Source organism: Hypanus sabinus, chromosome 4 (assembly GCF_030144855.1).
Source record: "Hypanus sabinus isolate sHypSab1 chromosome 4, sHypSab1.hap1, whole genome shotgun sequence".
Classification (NCBI taxonomy): Eukaryota; Metazoa; Chordata; class Chondrichthyes; order Myliobatiformes; family Dasyatidae; genus Hypanus; species Hypanus sabinus.
This window is the reverse complement of record NC_082709.1, coordinates 98,918,474-98,933,894: the sequence shown is the minus strand read 5'-3', so window position 1 is coordinate 98,933,894 and position 15,421 is coordinate 98,918,474. Positions and strand designations below refer to the sequence as shown.

General features: G+C 42.9%; 1 protein-coding gene across 1 annotated transcript in view; it reads left to right on the top strand.

The window, feature by feature from the left end:
- Positions 1-15,421, top strand: part of LOC132392147 (MAP7 domain-containing protein 2-like) — a 254,808-nt gene that overhangs the window by 222,431 nt on the left and 16,956 nt on the right. The window contains exons 13-14 of the mRNA XM_059965996.1: positions 6,252-6,429; positions 9,843-10,126. Coding sequence (XP_059821979.1) covers positions 6,252-6,429; positions 9,843-10,126 — 462 coding nt within the window. The remainder of the gene's footprint in view (positions 1-6,251; positions 6,430-9,842; positions 10,127-15,421) is intronic.

The window sequence follows — 15,421 nt, the reverse complement described above, 5'->3', positions numbered from 1 at the left end:
TCACGAGATGGCCAGAGGCGGTCCCGCTCACCGACACCACCTCTGAATCTTGCGCCCGAGCCCTGATCGCCACCTGGATATCTCGCTTTGGTGTACCGGCCCACATTACCTCCGACAGAGGCGCCCAGTTCACCTCCAGCCTGTGGTCAGCTATGGCCAGCCTTTTGGGGACTCAGCTGCACCACACAACTGCCTACCACCCACAGTCGAACGGGCTAGTGGAGCGTTTCCGCCGTCACCTGAAGTCGGCCCTCATGGCCCGCCTGCGAGGAGCCAACTGGGTGGACGAGCTTCCCTGGGTCCTACTCGGCATCCGCCCAAGGACGACCTGCACGCCTCGTCGGCCGAGTTGGTATACGGCGCGCCCCTGGTCATCCCCGGGGAGTTCCTACCAGCCCCACGGGGGCAAGAGGAAGATCCCGCAGCAGTCCTGGGCAGACTACGCGAGAAGCTCAGTAACCTGGCCCCCATACCCACTTCACAGCACGGGCGGCACCCGACCTGCGTACCCAAAGACCTACAGAACTGTAAGTTTGTGTTTGTCCGAAGGGGCGGGCATCGGCCACCGCTGCAGCGGCCATACGAGGGGCCGTTTCTGGTGCTCCGGAACAACGGGTCCACGTTCGTGCTGGACATTGGAGGGAAAGAGGAGGTTTTCACGGTGGACCGCCTCAAACCGGCCCATGTGGACCTGGCGCGACCGGCCGAGTTTCCGGCACCTCGGCGCAGAGGCTGTCCTCCCAAGCAGGTTCTGGCCCAGACTGTGGACACTGGGGGGTGTATCGCCGGTTCTGGGGGGGGGGGTTATGTGGCGACCCATTTCCTGGCACATCCGAACCGGCTCACAATTAGATAGCCTACGGGGGTTTGCGAGCACAGAGCTTTGGAGCCTCTGCGCCATGGGGGGCAGGTCGAGAGAGGCTTAAAAAGTGAGGCTGAGGATTTCAAATAAAGTTTTTCCTTCGACTGCAGTTACCGACTCCGTGTCGTAATTTTAGCGCTGCACGTAGCACACCGCTACACCACCATGTAAACTGTTACTAGCCATACCTTGTACATTCTCATTTAAATGATCAACAACAATGACTCTTGCACTAATCCTTGAGGCTCATCATTAGTCCTAGACTTACATTCTGAAAAATAGCTTTTCACCATCACCGTTTGCTTCCTACTGTCAAGCCAAGCATGTAAACAATTATCTGGGTTTGATGGGAAGGTTGCATTGCTCACAAGCCTCACATCAACTGAAATGCTCTGTCACGAGAGGAAATTACCAGGTCGCTATCCTTCAAACCTCTTTAGAAAAAGAGGCAACATACCATAAAATCATAAGACATAGGAACAGAATTAGGCCACTCAGCCCATCGACTTTACTCCACTATTCCATCATGGATTATTTATTATCCCTCTCAATCTCAGTCTTGTGCCTTCTCACTGTAACATTTCTCTCCCTGACTAATCATAGTCAATGACTTAGCCTCCATAGTCGACCATGGCAGTAAATTTCACAGATTCACCACAATCTGACTAAAGAAATTCCTTCTTATCCCTGTTCTAAATGGATGATCCTCTATTCTAAGCCTGTGCCTTCTGTTCCTGGACTCGCTCACTACAGGAAACGTCCTTCCCACATCCACTCTATTTAATCCTTTTAATATTCAATTGGTTTCAATGAGATCCTCCTTCGTTCTTCTAAACTTCAGCAAGAACAGGGCCAGAGCCATCAAATGCTCTAGGTACATTAACCCTTACATTCATAGAATCATTTTCATGAACCTCTTCTGGACCCGCTGCAATGCCAGCACATCTTTTCTTAAATAATGGGCCCAAAACTGCTCACAATACATCCTTGCTCTTATATTTTGGTCATCTCAAAATGAATGATAACATTGCATTTGCCTTCCTTACCATTGACTCAACCTTTAGGGAATCCTGCATAAGCACTTCCAAGTCCCTTTGCACCTCTGGTTTTTTAATTTTCTCCCCATTTAGGAAATATTCTATACCCACTGATTCCTGTGAATTCCTGGCCATGGCTGCTTGAAGTGGAGAAGAAGAACCTCGGTTCATGTTTTGGAGTGCACAGATGGTGGAAGGGTCACATTATCTCACAGACTACCCTACCACTTGTCTGGCTTATCCATGTCCTGCCCCATCTGTGACAGAGTTTGAAGATGTGAGCAGAGTGTGCACCCATTTGACCAGAAGATAGTCCCCCCTCCCCCCGCACCACCCTGCCTCTGAAGTCCATCCTCTGGGTCGTGGTTCTGAAATACTAGAGGCTGTTCTATTAGGAAAAAGATGAATCAGTGAAAAGCAAACAAATGGTTCCATTTGATATCAGAGAATGTATACCTTATACAACCTGAAATTCTTACTCTTCACAGACATCCACAAAACAGTAAAAAAAAACCCTAAAGAATGAATGACAGCAAATTCAGAACCCCGAAGTTCCACTCTCCCTTGCATGCACAAGCAGCAACAGAAGCATCACCCCTTCCTGTCTCCCAACTCCTCCCCCTCCCCTTCACCATGCAAGCAAGAGCAAAGACCCCAAAGAGACCTCGATCTAGAGTCCATCAAAATCTGCAGTCCGTAATCCAGCCCTTCGGTATCTCAGACAGGCTTGTGAGGGAGAGAGAGATTGCTTTTGTAACAACAAGAGTGGACTCCAACAGTTACTGTTCCGACGTTACAATCTTCCACATCACTTCTCTGGGTCCCCTGATTCGAGGACTGACAGGCTGTCACTCACCATCGAAGGGTGAGAGAGAAGGTCACTCGAGTACAGGGCCTTCTTCTGACAGCAGTGCACACCGCCGTCTGTCCCAATGGTTCAGTCTCCCACAGTGCTTCAGTCAGTGACATTGGCAATGAATCAGGTCATCTACAGGAGAGCCCCCCCCCCCCCACCCCAAAGGCACACCTCTTCCAGGCTGCTCCTGGAGATATCGAAACACCAGGCCGCATTGTCAGTCTGAGAACCCACTGCTCGCAGAGAACCATAGATTGAGCTGTAGCTATAGATTGTGGGCTCTGATGGGATACCAGCCACCTTGAAAAGAAAAGCAAGATATGGAAAGAGAAATAATGTGTTTCATTGACTAACTGAAAGAAATTGCCTAGGTCTATGGAAATCTCTGGCGCCATCTCTATAGTAGCCTAAAATAAAAGTAGAAAATACCATAGGTACTCAAGGTCTGTGGAGCAAGTTATGAGAGGTGCAAGCTGGAAAGCGTTAAGTAGCAAAGTCTTCTGATGGCCTGAGAGAACATGACCCCTTCCTGTCATTTGGAAAGCCTTCTGAGGCAGTGAGTGTGTGTCCCTATTCTGCTGGCTGCTATGTGTTGAGGAGGAATCCCACTCATCTATTATACAATAAGAAGTGAAATGTAAATGATCTAAATCAGTGGCTGCAGCCTGAGTCGGAAAACAGGCACTACAATTAAAGCAGAGTTAGCATGCGAAAGTGCATGTACTTGAAGTTTTATTAGCTGGTCACTACCTGGTGCACACACACGCCTCTGTAGATTGCTAGTTAAGTCTAGATAAGGTTACAGGATGAACTTGTAATGTCCACCATCAAGAGTGGCTTGGTAACACCACATCTGTCCAGTTGCTGAAGAACACAGCTGCCAGGTGGTTCTGTGGGAGTTAGTGAGCGAACCTACCTCAGCACGTCCTCACCAATCTGTCTGTGGCAGATGTATCTGTCCATGATAACATTACTAGAGGGAGCACTCAGTCCTTGTGGAGATGCTCCTGTCTTCACATTTTGGACATGCTTTACACTGCACTCTTATTAAATAGGATAGACACAGAATGGATCTGAGGAAGGGTCTCAGATTGAAACGTTGACTATTAATTCATTTCCATAGATGCTGCCTAACCAGCTGAGTTCCTCCATCATTTTGTGAGTGTTGTTCTGGATTTGCAGCAGAAATTTAACTTTGGAATTTGTAGAATTTCTTGCGTTTGGAATAATTTTGGCGGCTTAATCCATTGGGTAATGCCAAAGCATTATGACCATAATGAGTGGGAAAAATGTACATCACCATAACCTGTAACCTTCTTCAGTGGGTTTCAATCATCACGAGCACATCTTGTGGGTGAGGTGGCACAAGGTTTAAAAAGAGCGGGCCTTTTGGAGGGTTTCAATCATCACGAGCACATCTTGTGGGCGAGGGAGCAGCAGGTTTAAAAATAGCTTGGGCCTTTTGGAGGGTTTCAATCATCACGAGCACATCTTGTGGGCGAGGGAGCAGCAGGTTTAAAAATAGCTCGGGCCTTTCCGGACTTTTTGGTGGGCTTCAGTCATCACGAGCACATCTTGTGGGCGAGGGAGCAGCAGGTTTAAAAATAGCTCGGGCCTTTCTGGACTTTTTGGTGGGCTTTAATCATATTGATCTATGAGACACTTGACAGTGGTCAATAAAAAGAAGCAAGACTATTGCATGAGTGGGCTGGTGTTAGAGTGGTCAGGTTTGGGTAACAAGAGCTCTAAGTAAGTTTCTAGTTAAGTTTTTTTTTCTTTCTTCGTCTATTGGTACATAGCTAGTGTGGTGAGAATGTGTGCAAAGTTAGTGGTATGTTCTTTGTTTGAGGGTTGAGAGACCTCCAGTCTCCCTGATAACTACAAATGCACGAGGTGCAATGAACTGCAGATCCTTACAAGTCATGCTGGGGAACTGGAGCTGCAACTGTCATTTACTCCCAATCATTGTAAATTCCTCCCCAATTACATTGTTGAGAGCACTTTCACAAAAAGAAATGTATGCTTCAGTAAGATGGCTCATCATCCACCTCTGAAGAGAAATATGGTTGGGGAACTAATGCTATGCTGGGCAGTAAAGTCCATAATCTGAAAAATGGATGAATAAATAAAGATGCACCATTTCTTCAAATGGTGAGCGTCCACGTGCCTACAAGGTGGTTCATTTCATAGATTGTCACACCAGCCATCAGCCATTCTTGTCTGGCACGTGGTGTCAGGATTGGTCTCCTTTCGGATTAACCAGGTCACGGTATGAACTTTCCTGACTCGACCCTTTTTTTTTACAAGGCTGAGTGGCTAGCTCAGCACTCAACCCAGCACGGATGGAAAGTGTGCCCAGTGGGGGGCCGACTGGGTTCAAACTTGGGAGTCTTTGCTTCCGAATCCGGTGCTGATGCCACTGTGCCACCAGCCGGCTTACAAAGTGGTGCCTATAGTACAGGACCATATCTTCCATGAAGGTGACAGGGTCCAGCCAAGCCTTCTCATATGTGACATGGCAATTCCAGACCAAATTTGAATCACAGGATGCTTGACAGCTCTGGCAGTGCTTCAATGTTGTCACTAATGACAAGAAGGTTTCAGTCTCAGATGAGCTCAATGCCTTTTATACTGGCTTTGAGTGAAAGAACATGGAGGCATCTTCACAAACTCCCATAGCCACCGAGGATCCTGTGATAGCAGTCTCTGAGGCTGACATGGCAGCATTGTTCAGGAGGGTGAACTCACAGAAAGCCAAGAAGTGCCATTGCCCAAGAAGAATGTGGTAACCTGCCACAGTGACGATTGTCCAGCGTCACTGTGATAAGCGCATTCAGAAGCATGATGCATGTCAATGTCTGTCTGAGATATGACTTGGATCTGCTCCAACTTGCCGACCGTCACAACGGGATACCAGCAGATGGCCATTTCATTGGCTCTTTACTCACCTGTAGAACATTTGAACAATGAAGATGCATACTTTAGGGCGTTCTTCACTGACTATGATTCAGCATTTAAAAATTTCAGCCCTCAGAACTAATTACTAAGCTCCAAAACCTAAACTGTCCTGTTAGAACCAATTAATCAGACTGAAGTCTCCTAAGCATTGGCCAGAAAAAAATGTAGCATTCCTAGCTGGAAGGAAAAGGCTTTTCAACCCAAGGGATGATTAGGGACTGGTCATATCCTGATATGCTCTCCCACTGTTTAGATTTTTGTTGCAACTCAGGTTAACTGTAAAATGTGCTCTTAATTTTCTGAGGTCAATTTGGCTTCTATCTATTTCTTAATTATTATTTTGTATGATAAATTATAGATACTTTTTCACTGATAATGTAGTTATCTGTTATAAAATAGTAAATTCTGGATTCTTCTTAGCTTGGTAGAATGTGAACTCTTTGGCGTACATCAGTGCTAATCAAAATGTACCTCTGCAGATTCTGGTGAGCAATGTGCTATCTGAGAGCTAGTGTAATATCATATCCTTGTTTTCTAGTAGAAGTCAGCACAGCACTGCTTTGTTTAGAAAGCAAGCAGGATGAGATGGCACATTCTGCTGTGACCCCACCTGAGGCTGTACCAGACCTGGAAGTGGTGACAGCAACTGAGCAAATGGATGAGCAGCCTAATAGTGTGGATGAGTCCACAGATGAAATACAGTCAATGGATGTGAGGTGGGATGGCTTATTAGTATGGCTCTATTAATAACCTAAGTAAACTAATAGTTCAATTTCATTTTGTTATATGTTATTCTGGGGATTTCCAATTAAAATTTTGTGTTTTTTTCACTTTGGGAAAAACAGTCTATTGCAATTGTACATTCTCTTAAAGTTCTTGAAAAACAGAGGAGTCAAGAACAAGTTCGAAATCAAAATTTGGTGGATCGGGCAGGATCTGCAGAAGGAAATGGGCAATTAATGGTACAGGTAGAAAGATAGCGGGAAGAGAACCTGTTTAAAGAGGTGAATGGAAAGATTAGCTAGTGATTAATGTGTCTGGTGAGTTACGGATGCTTTTTCAGGAACTCTACCCCTTCCCCTCTACTGTATACTCCTCTGTCACGATGAAGGATCTTAATCAGAAATGTGACTTTCCATTTCCCTCCACAGGTGAGTCCTGACTCAGAGTTCCTCTAGTATTTTGTATGTTGTTCCAGATTTCAGCATCTGAAGTTTCTTTTGTCTACAAGTCTTGAATAAAAGTAATTGTTTTTTAGAAGGAAAATTTAATTTGAAAAATGTACATATTAATGACACCTGAATAATCAAGCCTATAAAACATTACATTTTAATATATCGCCATGTTATTATATCCATTAGCACTTTTACAAACTTAAGAACTTTAGAAATTAGCCACTAGTTTGTATTTATGTAATATCATTCATATAATGAAATGTTTCATAGAGTTATTACTGGAATAAAGTGGATATTAGGCTAGGTGATTAAAACTTGGTTATGTGAAAGAGCTTAAGGACCACAGAAGAAAAAGGGGAACTGAGGAGGTGGAAAGCTTTAAGGAGTGAAATCCCTGAAATTAAATGGATGAAGGTATAGCTACCAATGGCATGATAAGAAAATCGGACAAGAGGTGAGAAAGTGTTGTGGGGCTGTGAAAGCCACTGAAATACAGAGGGTCAAAACCCTGGAAGAACTACTATCATGTTGAGAAAGGAGTCAACAGATCTGGAATATGGAGTAATCAATATGATAGTAGAGGAAAATATACAGTGGACTGATGAAGGATCTCGACCTGAACTATCAATTGTCCTTTTTCCTCTATAGCTGCTGCCTGGCCCACTGAGTTCCTCTAGTATCTTGTCTGTTGTTCCATGATGAGAATTCTGAGCTTATGGCACTGGACAATGTCTTAAATTGATTTTGTACACAAGTCAGAGGATGCACTGCATCACTCAATACAGGAACCATATTACCACTGTACTATGAATTCATTTAATAATATTATGGATGTTTTTCTTGTCCATATGTCAGTGTTCTTTACCCAGAGATGGTCTAGGGAGGCATCAGTGAAATAACATTGTCCAGTTCAGCCAGTTACACTGGACAACAAATTTTTTCTGAAGTGTTGCTGCCTCAGAATTTTTTGTGGTTACAATAGACCATTTGACATTGTGGTTTCAGACTACTTGTGTCATGTAGGAATTTGGAGGAAGTAGAAATTAACTTTTATTGAATATAATGCATTTAATTGCATAATGATGTTGACACTTCGCTATAGTTCAACTAAGCTAAAAATGCTTTGTTGATGATTTGCATTTGTACTCAGTGTCTGAGGTTTCTTGCTTAAGCATCCAACAATAATCTGCCAGTATTGATGGATTCCAGTTGCCCTGATACCATTTCTCCATCAACGTGATGTCCTGGTGAAAGCTTTCACTGTGCTCTTCACTGACAGCGCCAATGGCAGAATTCTTTACAGTGTGGAGGAACAGAAGGATGTTGGGATTTACATCCATAGATACCTCAAAGTTGCAGTTCAAGTTGACAGGGGGTTATGATGGCATCTGGTCTGTTGACCTTCATTAGTCATGGGATTGAGTTCAAGAGCTGTGAATGGCTCTTCAGGATGGCACTGATAAGTGGTGACTCTTTCCACACAGTTCTGATGGAAATCATCAAGGTTCCCATTTTGGACTGCTGCAGCTGAATTCCACAGGCACAGCCATATCTACTTCAGTAAGCAACACAGCTTTAAAACGTTTAAAGAATCTATTGATCCTCAAAATTGGTGGACCCCGGGTGAGAGACTCAGGCTATGAGTGCAGTTCCCCTTTGAGAAAAAGGAAGCAAGGAAAGTGTGCTGGACTGCAGACCCCATAGACCACCTCCCCCAACTCCCACCTCCCCTACTGGCGAATGTACAGTCACTGAAAAATAAAATTGAAGACTTCAGAGCAAATAGCAGAGGGACATCAGGGACTGTTGTGTACTTTGTTTCATGGCTGGGCAGTGTGCACTGTATCTCAATATATAAATAAAATAGACCCAATTCTGATTCCGGTAATGTTGTAGCTCTATAAAACTCTGGTTAGATTGCACTTGAAGTATTGAAATCTATTTTAATTGCCTCATTAAAGAAAGGATGTGGAAGCTTTAGAGAGAGTGCAGAGCAGATTTACTAGGATGCCGCCTGGATTAAAGAGCATGTCTGATGAGGGTAGATTGAGCGAGCCAGCGTTTTTCTCTTGGAGAGGAGGAGGCTGAGAGGTGACTTGACAGATGTTGATAAGAAGCATAGAGTGGAGAATTGGCGAGTTTTTCCCCTGGTCAGAAATGGTTAATACCAGGGGGCATATCCTTAAGGTGTTTGGAGGAAAGTCAAGGGGGTGTCAGAGGTTGTTTTCTTTTACACAGAGAGTGGTAGGGGTGTGTAACGTGCTGCCAACCGTGTGGTACAGGCAGATACATTAGGGACATCTCAGAGAGTCTTAGATAGGCAAATGAATGAATACTTAGGTTTTTGTGGGAGAGAAGGGTTAGATTGATCTTGGAGGAGATTAAAGGGCCAGCACAACACTGTGGGCTGAAGGGCCTATAGTGTGCTGTACTGTTCTACATTTATATGACACTCAGCAGGTCAGACAACATCCGTGCTAAACAGATAGTGAAGGTCAAAGACCTTCCTCAGAATTAGCAAGTTTAGAAAAAGTTAGCATTTTATTTTCTAGTTGGAATGCTTATTTTCTCTCCTTCCCAATTCCTAGAAAGGATTCGAAAATGCTGAGAGATTCCAATATTTCCTGCTTTATTGTAATTTGTGAGTATTCACTCTGCATATTCATATTATATACTTTTCTATTTAGACAGTGACATTTTCTATATGTAAACAGGACTTAGTACGGCACAATGTAACTTTGGGAACACTGTATTTTCCCACATTATCAACAAAGGTGTGATGATGAAAATCAAAATAACTGCATATCAGACAGTAAATACTGAAAATAGTCAACTGGGAAGGCTGCATTTGTGGGGAGAGCAACTGAATGAATGGGTCAAGTGGAAGACTCTTCATCAAAAGGTCTGATAGTAAATTGTGGACATATTTTATTCTGTAGTATTTTTATTTCTAGCCCTATGTCAAAGGATGAAGGTATATCCATCCCGGAATTCTCTCCACTAAATGAGGTGAACCAAGATGTGGAATTGGAGAGGGATCGGAATGAGCCAGAGACTGTTGAAGACCTCATTGACCTGACAGGATATTCAACCTACAATATGGTGTCCCAGGATAAGATCAGCTTGGATGACTGTAACAAGAACTTGATTGAGGGGCAGTGCATTTCCACAGCAGAAAGTTCTCTTATCACATCGCTGACTAAATCTGTTGAGGAAACTCATATACAGACATCAGCAGGTAAACTTTCTCAAATGTTAAAAAATATTGTTTTATAAAACAATAAAAAATGCAATATAGATATTAATTATAATTTCCTTACAAGTGTTTCCTTCAAATGGAGAACATGCTAGCTTGATTGCTGATGTGAACTTCAATAACACTTAAAATCTCCGAAGAACTCTATGCCTTGTATGCCAGTATCATATACTGTACCTTTTAATAGAGTGATGTAACTATGACGGGTTAATCTCCATTCAGTGAATAAATGGAGGGAATGCTCTTTACTCCCATAAATTAATTGTAATGCCCTGGTTAAGATTTTACTGCTAATGTTTAGGGTATTTTATTTAATGGTTTTCTGTAGAAGCAGTGTGTTCTGTTGGAAGTGTTTGGGTTACCATTAAAGATGAGGCTAATGATGTTCAGCTTAGGAATGTCATGTCATCTGATCAGGATGGTGGAATTAGGAGAAGGTTCTAGAGAACACTGTGAGGAGAGGTTTTTGTGACAGATGCTGGTGTGGTTTGAGGTTTTTTTGGCAGAAGATGGGAGAGGACAGGAAGGAAGGTGGCTGAGGATGCTGTCCCTGTCGCACAAGGTGCTTTGTGCAGATGAATGGCTTCAAGGAGGAAGGAGCAATACTCCCGTGGGGGAGCCCATTTGATTGAGATGGATTTCGAGAGACATTCTGAATGTAGCGTGTGCTTTCATGCAAACCATACGTCCAGTGTGAGAGTTAAAGACAACTTCAAGATAAGCTCCAACTCAGGTGCACATTTAGACTGGGTTAACAGTAATGGGCCCTTTTTTATTTTTTATTCTTTTCTTTTTTTTACTGTTTGATAAAGCTGAAGTTTGTAAATATACTTTCTTTACAACTGTATGCAGTGTATGATGTTATTTCTAGTGGATAATTGCAAGTGAGCAGCATTTATGCAGCATTAGCTCAGATTGGGGTGCAGGTGATTGAAACATCCTGGCTGTCCTGTTCTGGTGGGACCCAAGTCATATTGACCCTAAAAAGTGCTGGATATACACAGGGAGTCAGACAGTATCTGTGGAAAGAGTATTAATGTTGACAAAAGATACTGCAGATGCTGGAATCTGATCAGAAATTCTCAGTGGATCAGGCAGCATCTGTCTGACCTGGAGTTCATTCAACATCTCATTTTCTGCATCAAAATTAATGTTTGCATTGAAGAATGTTAATCAGGAATTGGAAGGAGGGAAAATAAGTACACTCACTGGAAAATATTGTACTGACTTATTTTCCGTCATTCCAGTTCTTACCAAAGGTCTTCAGCAGATACATTAAAACTCTAAACTTTTCCGAAGATGCTGCCTGACCAAATGAGTATTTCAGCATGTTTTAATTTTATTTATTCTGATGAAGTTGTGCATCAGTTATAGTATTCCTTTCCTCTTTCCCAAGTACAATCCTAATATAAGCCCCGTCACATCATTTGTTCTCACTCCCATATTGCTCAGTAACTTGCCCTGAGGTCTACACTGACAGCTAGAGCAGAAGAGCCACTGCAGAAGAAGCTCTGATAGAGAGTCATAGAACACTACAGCACAGAAACAGGACCTTCGGGCCAAAATATTATTCTACTAGTCTCATCGACCTGCACCTAGACCATAGCTCTCCAAACCCATCCTCTCCATGTACATGATTGTGCAAAAGTCTGTGCACATATATATACCTAAGACTACTGCACAGTACTGTAGTAAATTTATCCGTTGGACTGCACTGCTGCCACAAAAAAAATCAAACTTCAGGACATATGTGAGTGATTCTAATCCTGATTCTGGAAGCAAGAAGGGAATCATGGTTGGGAAGAGAGGGAGGGGGAGGCACCAGAAAAATATTCTGTAATGATCAATAAACCAACTGTTTGGAATTAAATTACCTTGCCTGATGTCTCAGGACTAAGTGTGTCTGCACCTGCATCAATGCCCCTGCCCATCCGGCTATCCCTCTCTGCCACCCATCCCACACCCCTCTAGCATCGCTCCATTATTACCATTCCGAACATACCTTGCCCTTGCCAGAATTACAAACTCACTCTCCACTCCATGTTGGCAAATACGGTACTGTGCAAAGGTCTTACACTCTAGTGCCTCAGACTTTTGTACAGTACTTTTACTTGTACAGCCAGGCTCCTCCCCCAGAAATGCATTCTAGCTGCCATTGCTTTTGTCCAAACTTCTCTTAAATTTTGAAATGAAACCAGCATCAACTACTTCCACTGATAGCTCATTCCATACTTTCATCACCCTCTCAGTGAAAAAGTTTCCCTTCATGTTCCCCTTAACTGTTTCACTTTTCACTCTGAACCTGTGACCTCTAGTTCTAGTCTCACTCAACATCAGTGGAAGATGTCTTACCCTGTCAATACCCCTCATAGTTTTGTATATCTCTAACAAATCTGTCCTCATTCTCCTGCCCTCTGGGAAACAAGGCCCCAACCTATTCAACCTTTCCCTACATTCTTATAAATTTTCTCTGTACTCTTTCAAGCTCATTGATATCTTTCCTGTAGGTAGGGGACTAGAACAGCACACAACGCTCCAAATTAGGCCTCACCAATGTCTTATGTAACTTCTGTGTAACATCCCAACTCCTGTGCTCAAAACTTAGATTATGAAGGCCAATGTACACAAATGTCTCTTTATGACCCTATATATCTGTGACACTACTTTCAAGAAATTATGAATCTCTGTTCCTGGATCCCTCTGTTCTACTGTATTCCTCATTGTCCTGCTGTTAGTCCTCCCAAAGTGCACCACCTCACACTTGTCTGCATTAAATTCCATCTGCTATTTTTCCAGCCTGTCCAGATCCCCTGTCCATTACAATATCTTGGTGTCTTCTGTAAATTTGCTGATCCAGTTTACCACATTATCATCCAGATCATTAATATAGATGACAAACAGACCCAGCAGAGATCTCTGTGGCACACCATTAGTCATTAGAATTAATCCACCCTAATTTGCCTCAAGATAGCAAGCACCTCAACCTCTGTATCTGAATATGGTGCATGATCTCACTGCTGCTTTGCCTCACTTCTATGGACTCTTTGTCCATCTCTCAAATAAATACAGAAAATCTATTTAAGATATTCCACATCTCTTTCAACTCCATGCAGAGACATTCATGCTGATCTTCAAGTGGACCCATTTTGTCCCCTGATACCATTTTGCTTTTAATATATAGGTGGCCCCCATTTTTTGAATGTTCATTTTACGACACCTTGCTTTTACAAAAGATCTACATTAGTTACCTGTTTTCACCAACAGGAGGTGTTTTCACTCCTCCCCCGGAAATGCATTGCTTAACCACGTGCCTCTGAGCATCTGTGCTTTATGTCGATTTATTTTGTGCATCCATTAGCAAGATGAGTCCTAAGGTATCGGAAAAGCCTAAAAGAGCTCGTAAGAGTGTTACACTTAGTGTAAAACTGGACATAATTAAGCATTTTGATCGTGGTGAATGAAGTAAGGACATTGTCTCCGTGTTGAACCATTCGCACTATTTACACGCAGAGAGAAAGAATCTTGAAAGCTGTCGATGTTACTGTTGGTTCTGCTCATAGCAGAGTGGTCTCTCTTAGTCGGCATCCAATAATGGATAAGATGGAAAATCTATTGCTTGAGTGGATTGATGGCCGTACAAAGCCTGGTGTTCTGTTAAGTTATCTTATACTTAAGGAAAAATCAGTCAGTCTTTTTAATAAGCTGAAACAGAAAGCACTGGACAATGGTGATGAAAGTATTGTGGAAGTGGAATTTAAAGGCAGTCATGGGTGGTTTGATGGGTTTCTGAGGCGAGGGCAGCTTCATAGTTTAACGTTTACTGGAGAGAGTGCTTCGGCTGATACTGAAGCTGCCGAAAAGCTCCCAACAGAACTGAAGAAAATAATTACAGAAGGTAGTTATTCATATAAGCAAGTGTTTAACTGTGACGAAACTACAATTTATTGGAAAAAATTGCCGAGCACCCCAACTTCCGACGACTCAGCCTAACACATCGTCATCAGTGTGCTCGCTGTCTTCCCGATTCCGGTAAGTGAAACTACACTGTACATACATTATTTCTACTTTATATAGGCTGTGTATTTTTATGTGTTATTGGTATGATTTGGCAGCTTCATAGCTTAAAGGTTACTGGAGAGAGTGCTTCTGTTACATAGTGAGATTTTCACTACAGTGGACAGTGCTGCAATGATAGCAGGAAAGTATTCCTACTTTATATAGGCTGTGTATTTATCGTATCATTTCTGCTTTTACTACATGTTACTGTGATTTTAGGTTTCATCTGTTATTTGGCATGATTTTGTAGGTTATTTTTTGGATCTGGCAACGCTCACAAATTTTTCCCATATTAATAAATTGCTTATTCACTTTACCACATTCCGGCTTATGAACTGTTTCATAGGAACACTCTACCTTCAGATTGCAGGGGAAACCTGTACCTGTAGCAGCCCTTGAAATTCTCTTTCACCTTGTCTGGTAGAGCAACCTCATGCCATCCTTTAGTCCTCTTAAGTGTACTCTTGCATTTCTTATACTCAAGTACCTCATTTGTTCCTACCTGCTTATAGCTGCTCTGCACCTCCTTCATAACCTGGGCCTCAATATCTCTCAAAAACAAAGGTTCCCTAAACCTGTTAGCCTTGTTTTTTATTCTGACAGGAACATACACACTCTGTACTCACAAAATTTCACTTTTGAAGGCCACCTGAACACACCTTTGCCAGAAAACAGCCTTTCTCCAATTTAGAATCTTAACCCAATGAGCAATCCTACCTTTTCCATTATTATCTTGCAACTATTGGAATGATGATCACTAGATCTCTGCTCACACTCCTGTCACCTGCCCTCAACCTGCAGGTTGAGTTGGTGGTAAGGGAGGCAAATGCAATTTGTTTGACAGGACAGGAATATAAAAGCAAGGATGAGGCTTTTTGAGGCACTGGTGAGGCGTCACTTGGAGTATTGTGAGTAGTTTTGGACCCCTTATCTAAGAAGGGATGTGCTGGCAGATGAAGTTCATGAGAATGATCACTGGAATGAAAAGGTTAATGTATAATGAGCACATGATGGCTCTGGGCCTGTACTCACCAGAGTTAGGAAGAATGAGCAGGGATTTCACTAAAAGCTATCAAATATTGAAAGGCCTAGATAGAACAAATGTGGAGAGGATGTTTCCTATAGAAGGTTAGGCTACGTCCAGAGGGCACAGCCTCAGAATAGATGGTTGACCATCTAGAACAGAGATGGGAAGGTATTATCTTTAGCCAGAGAGTAGTG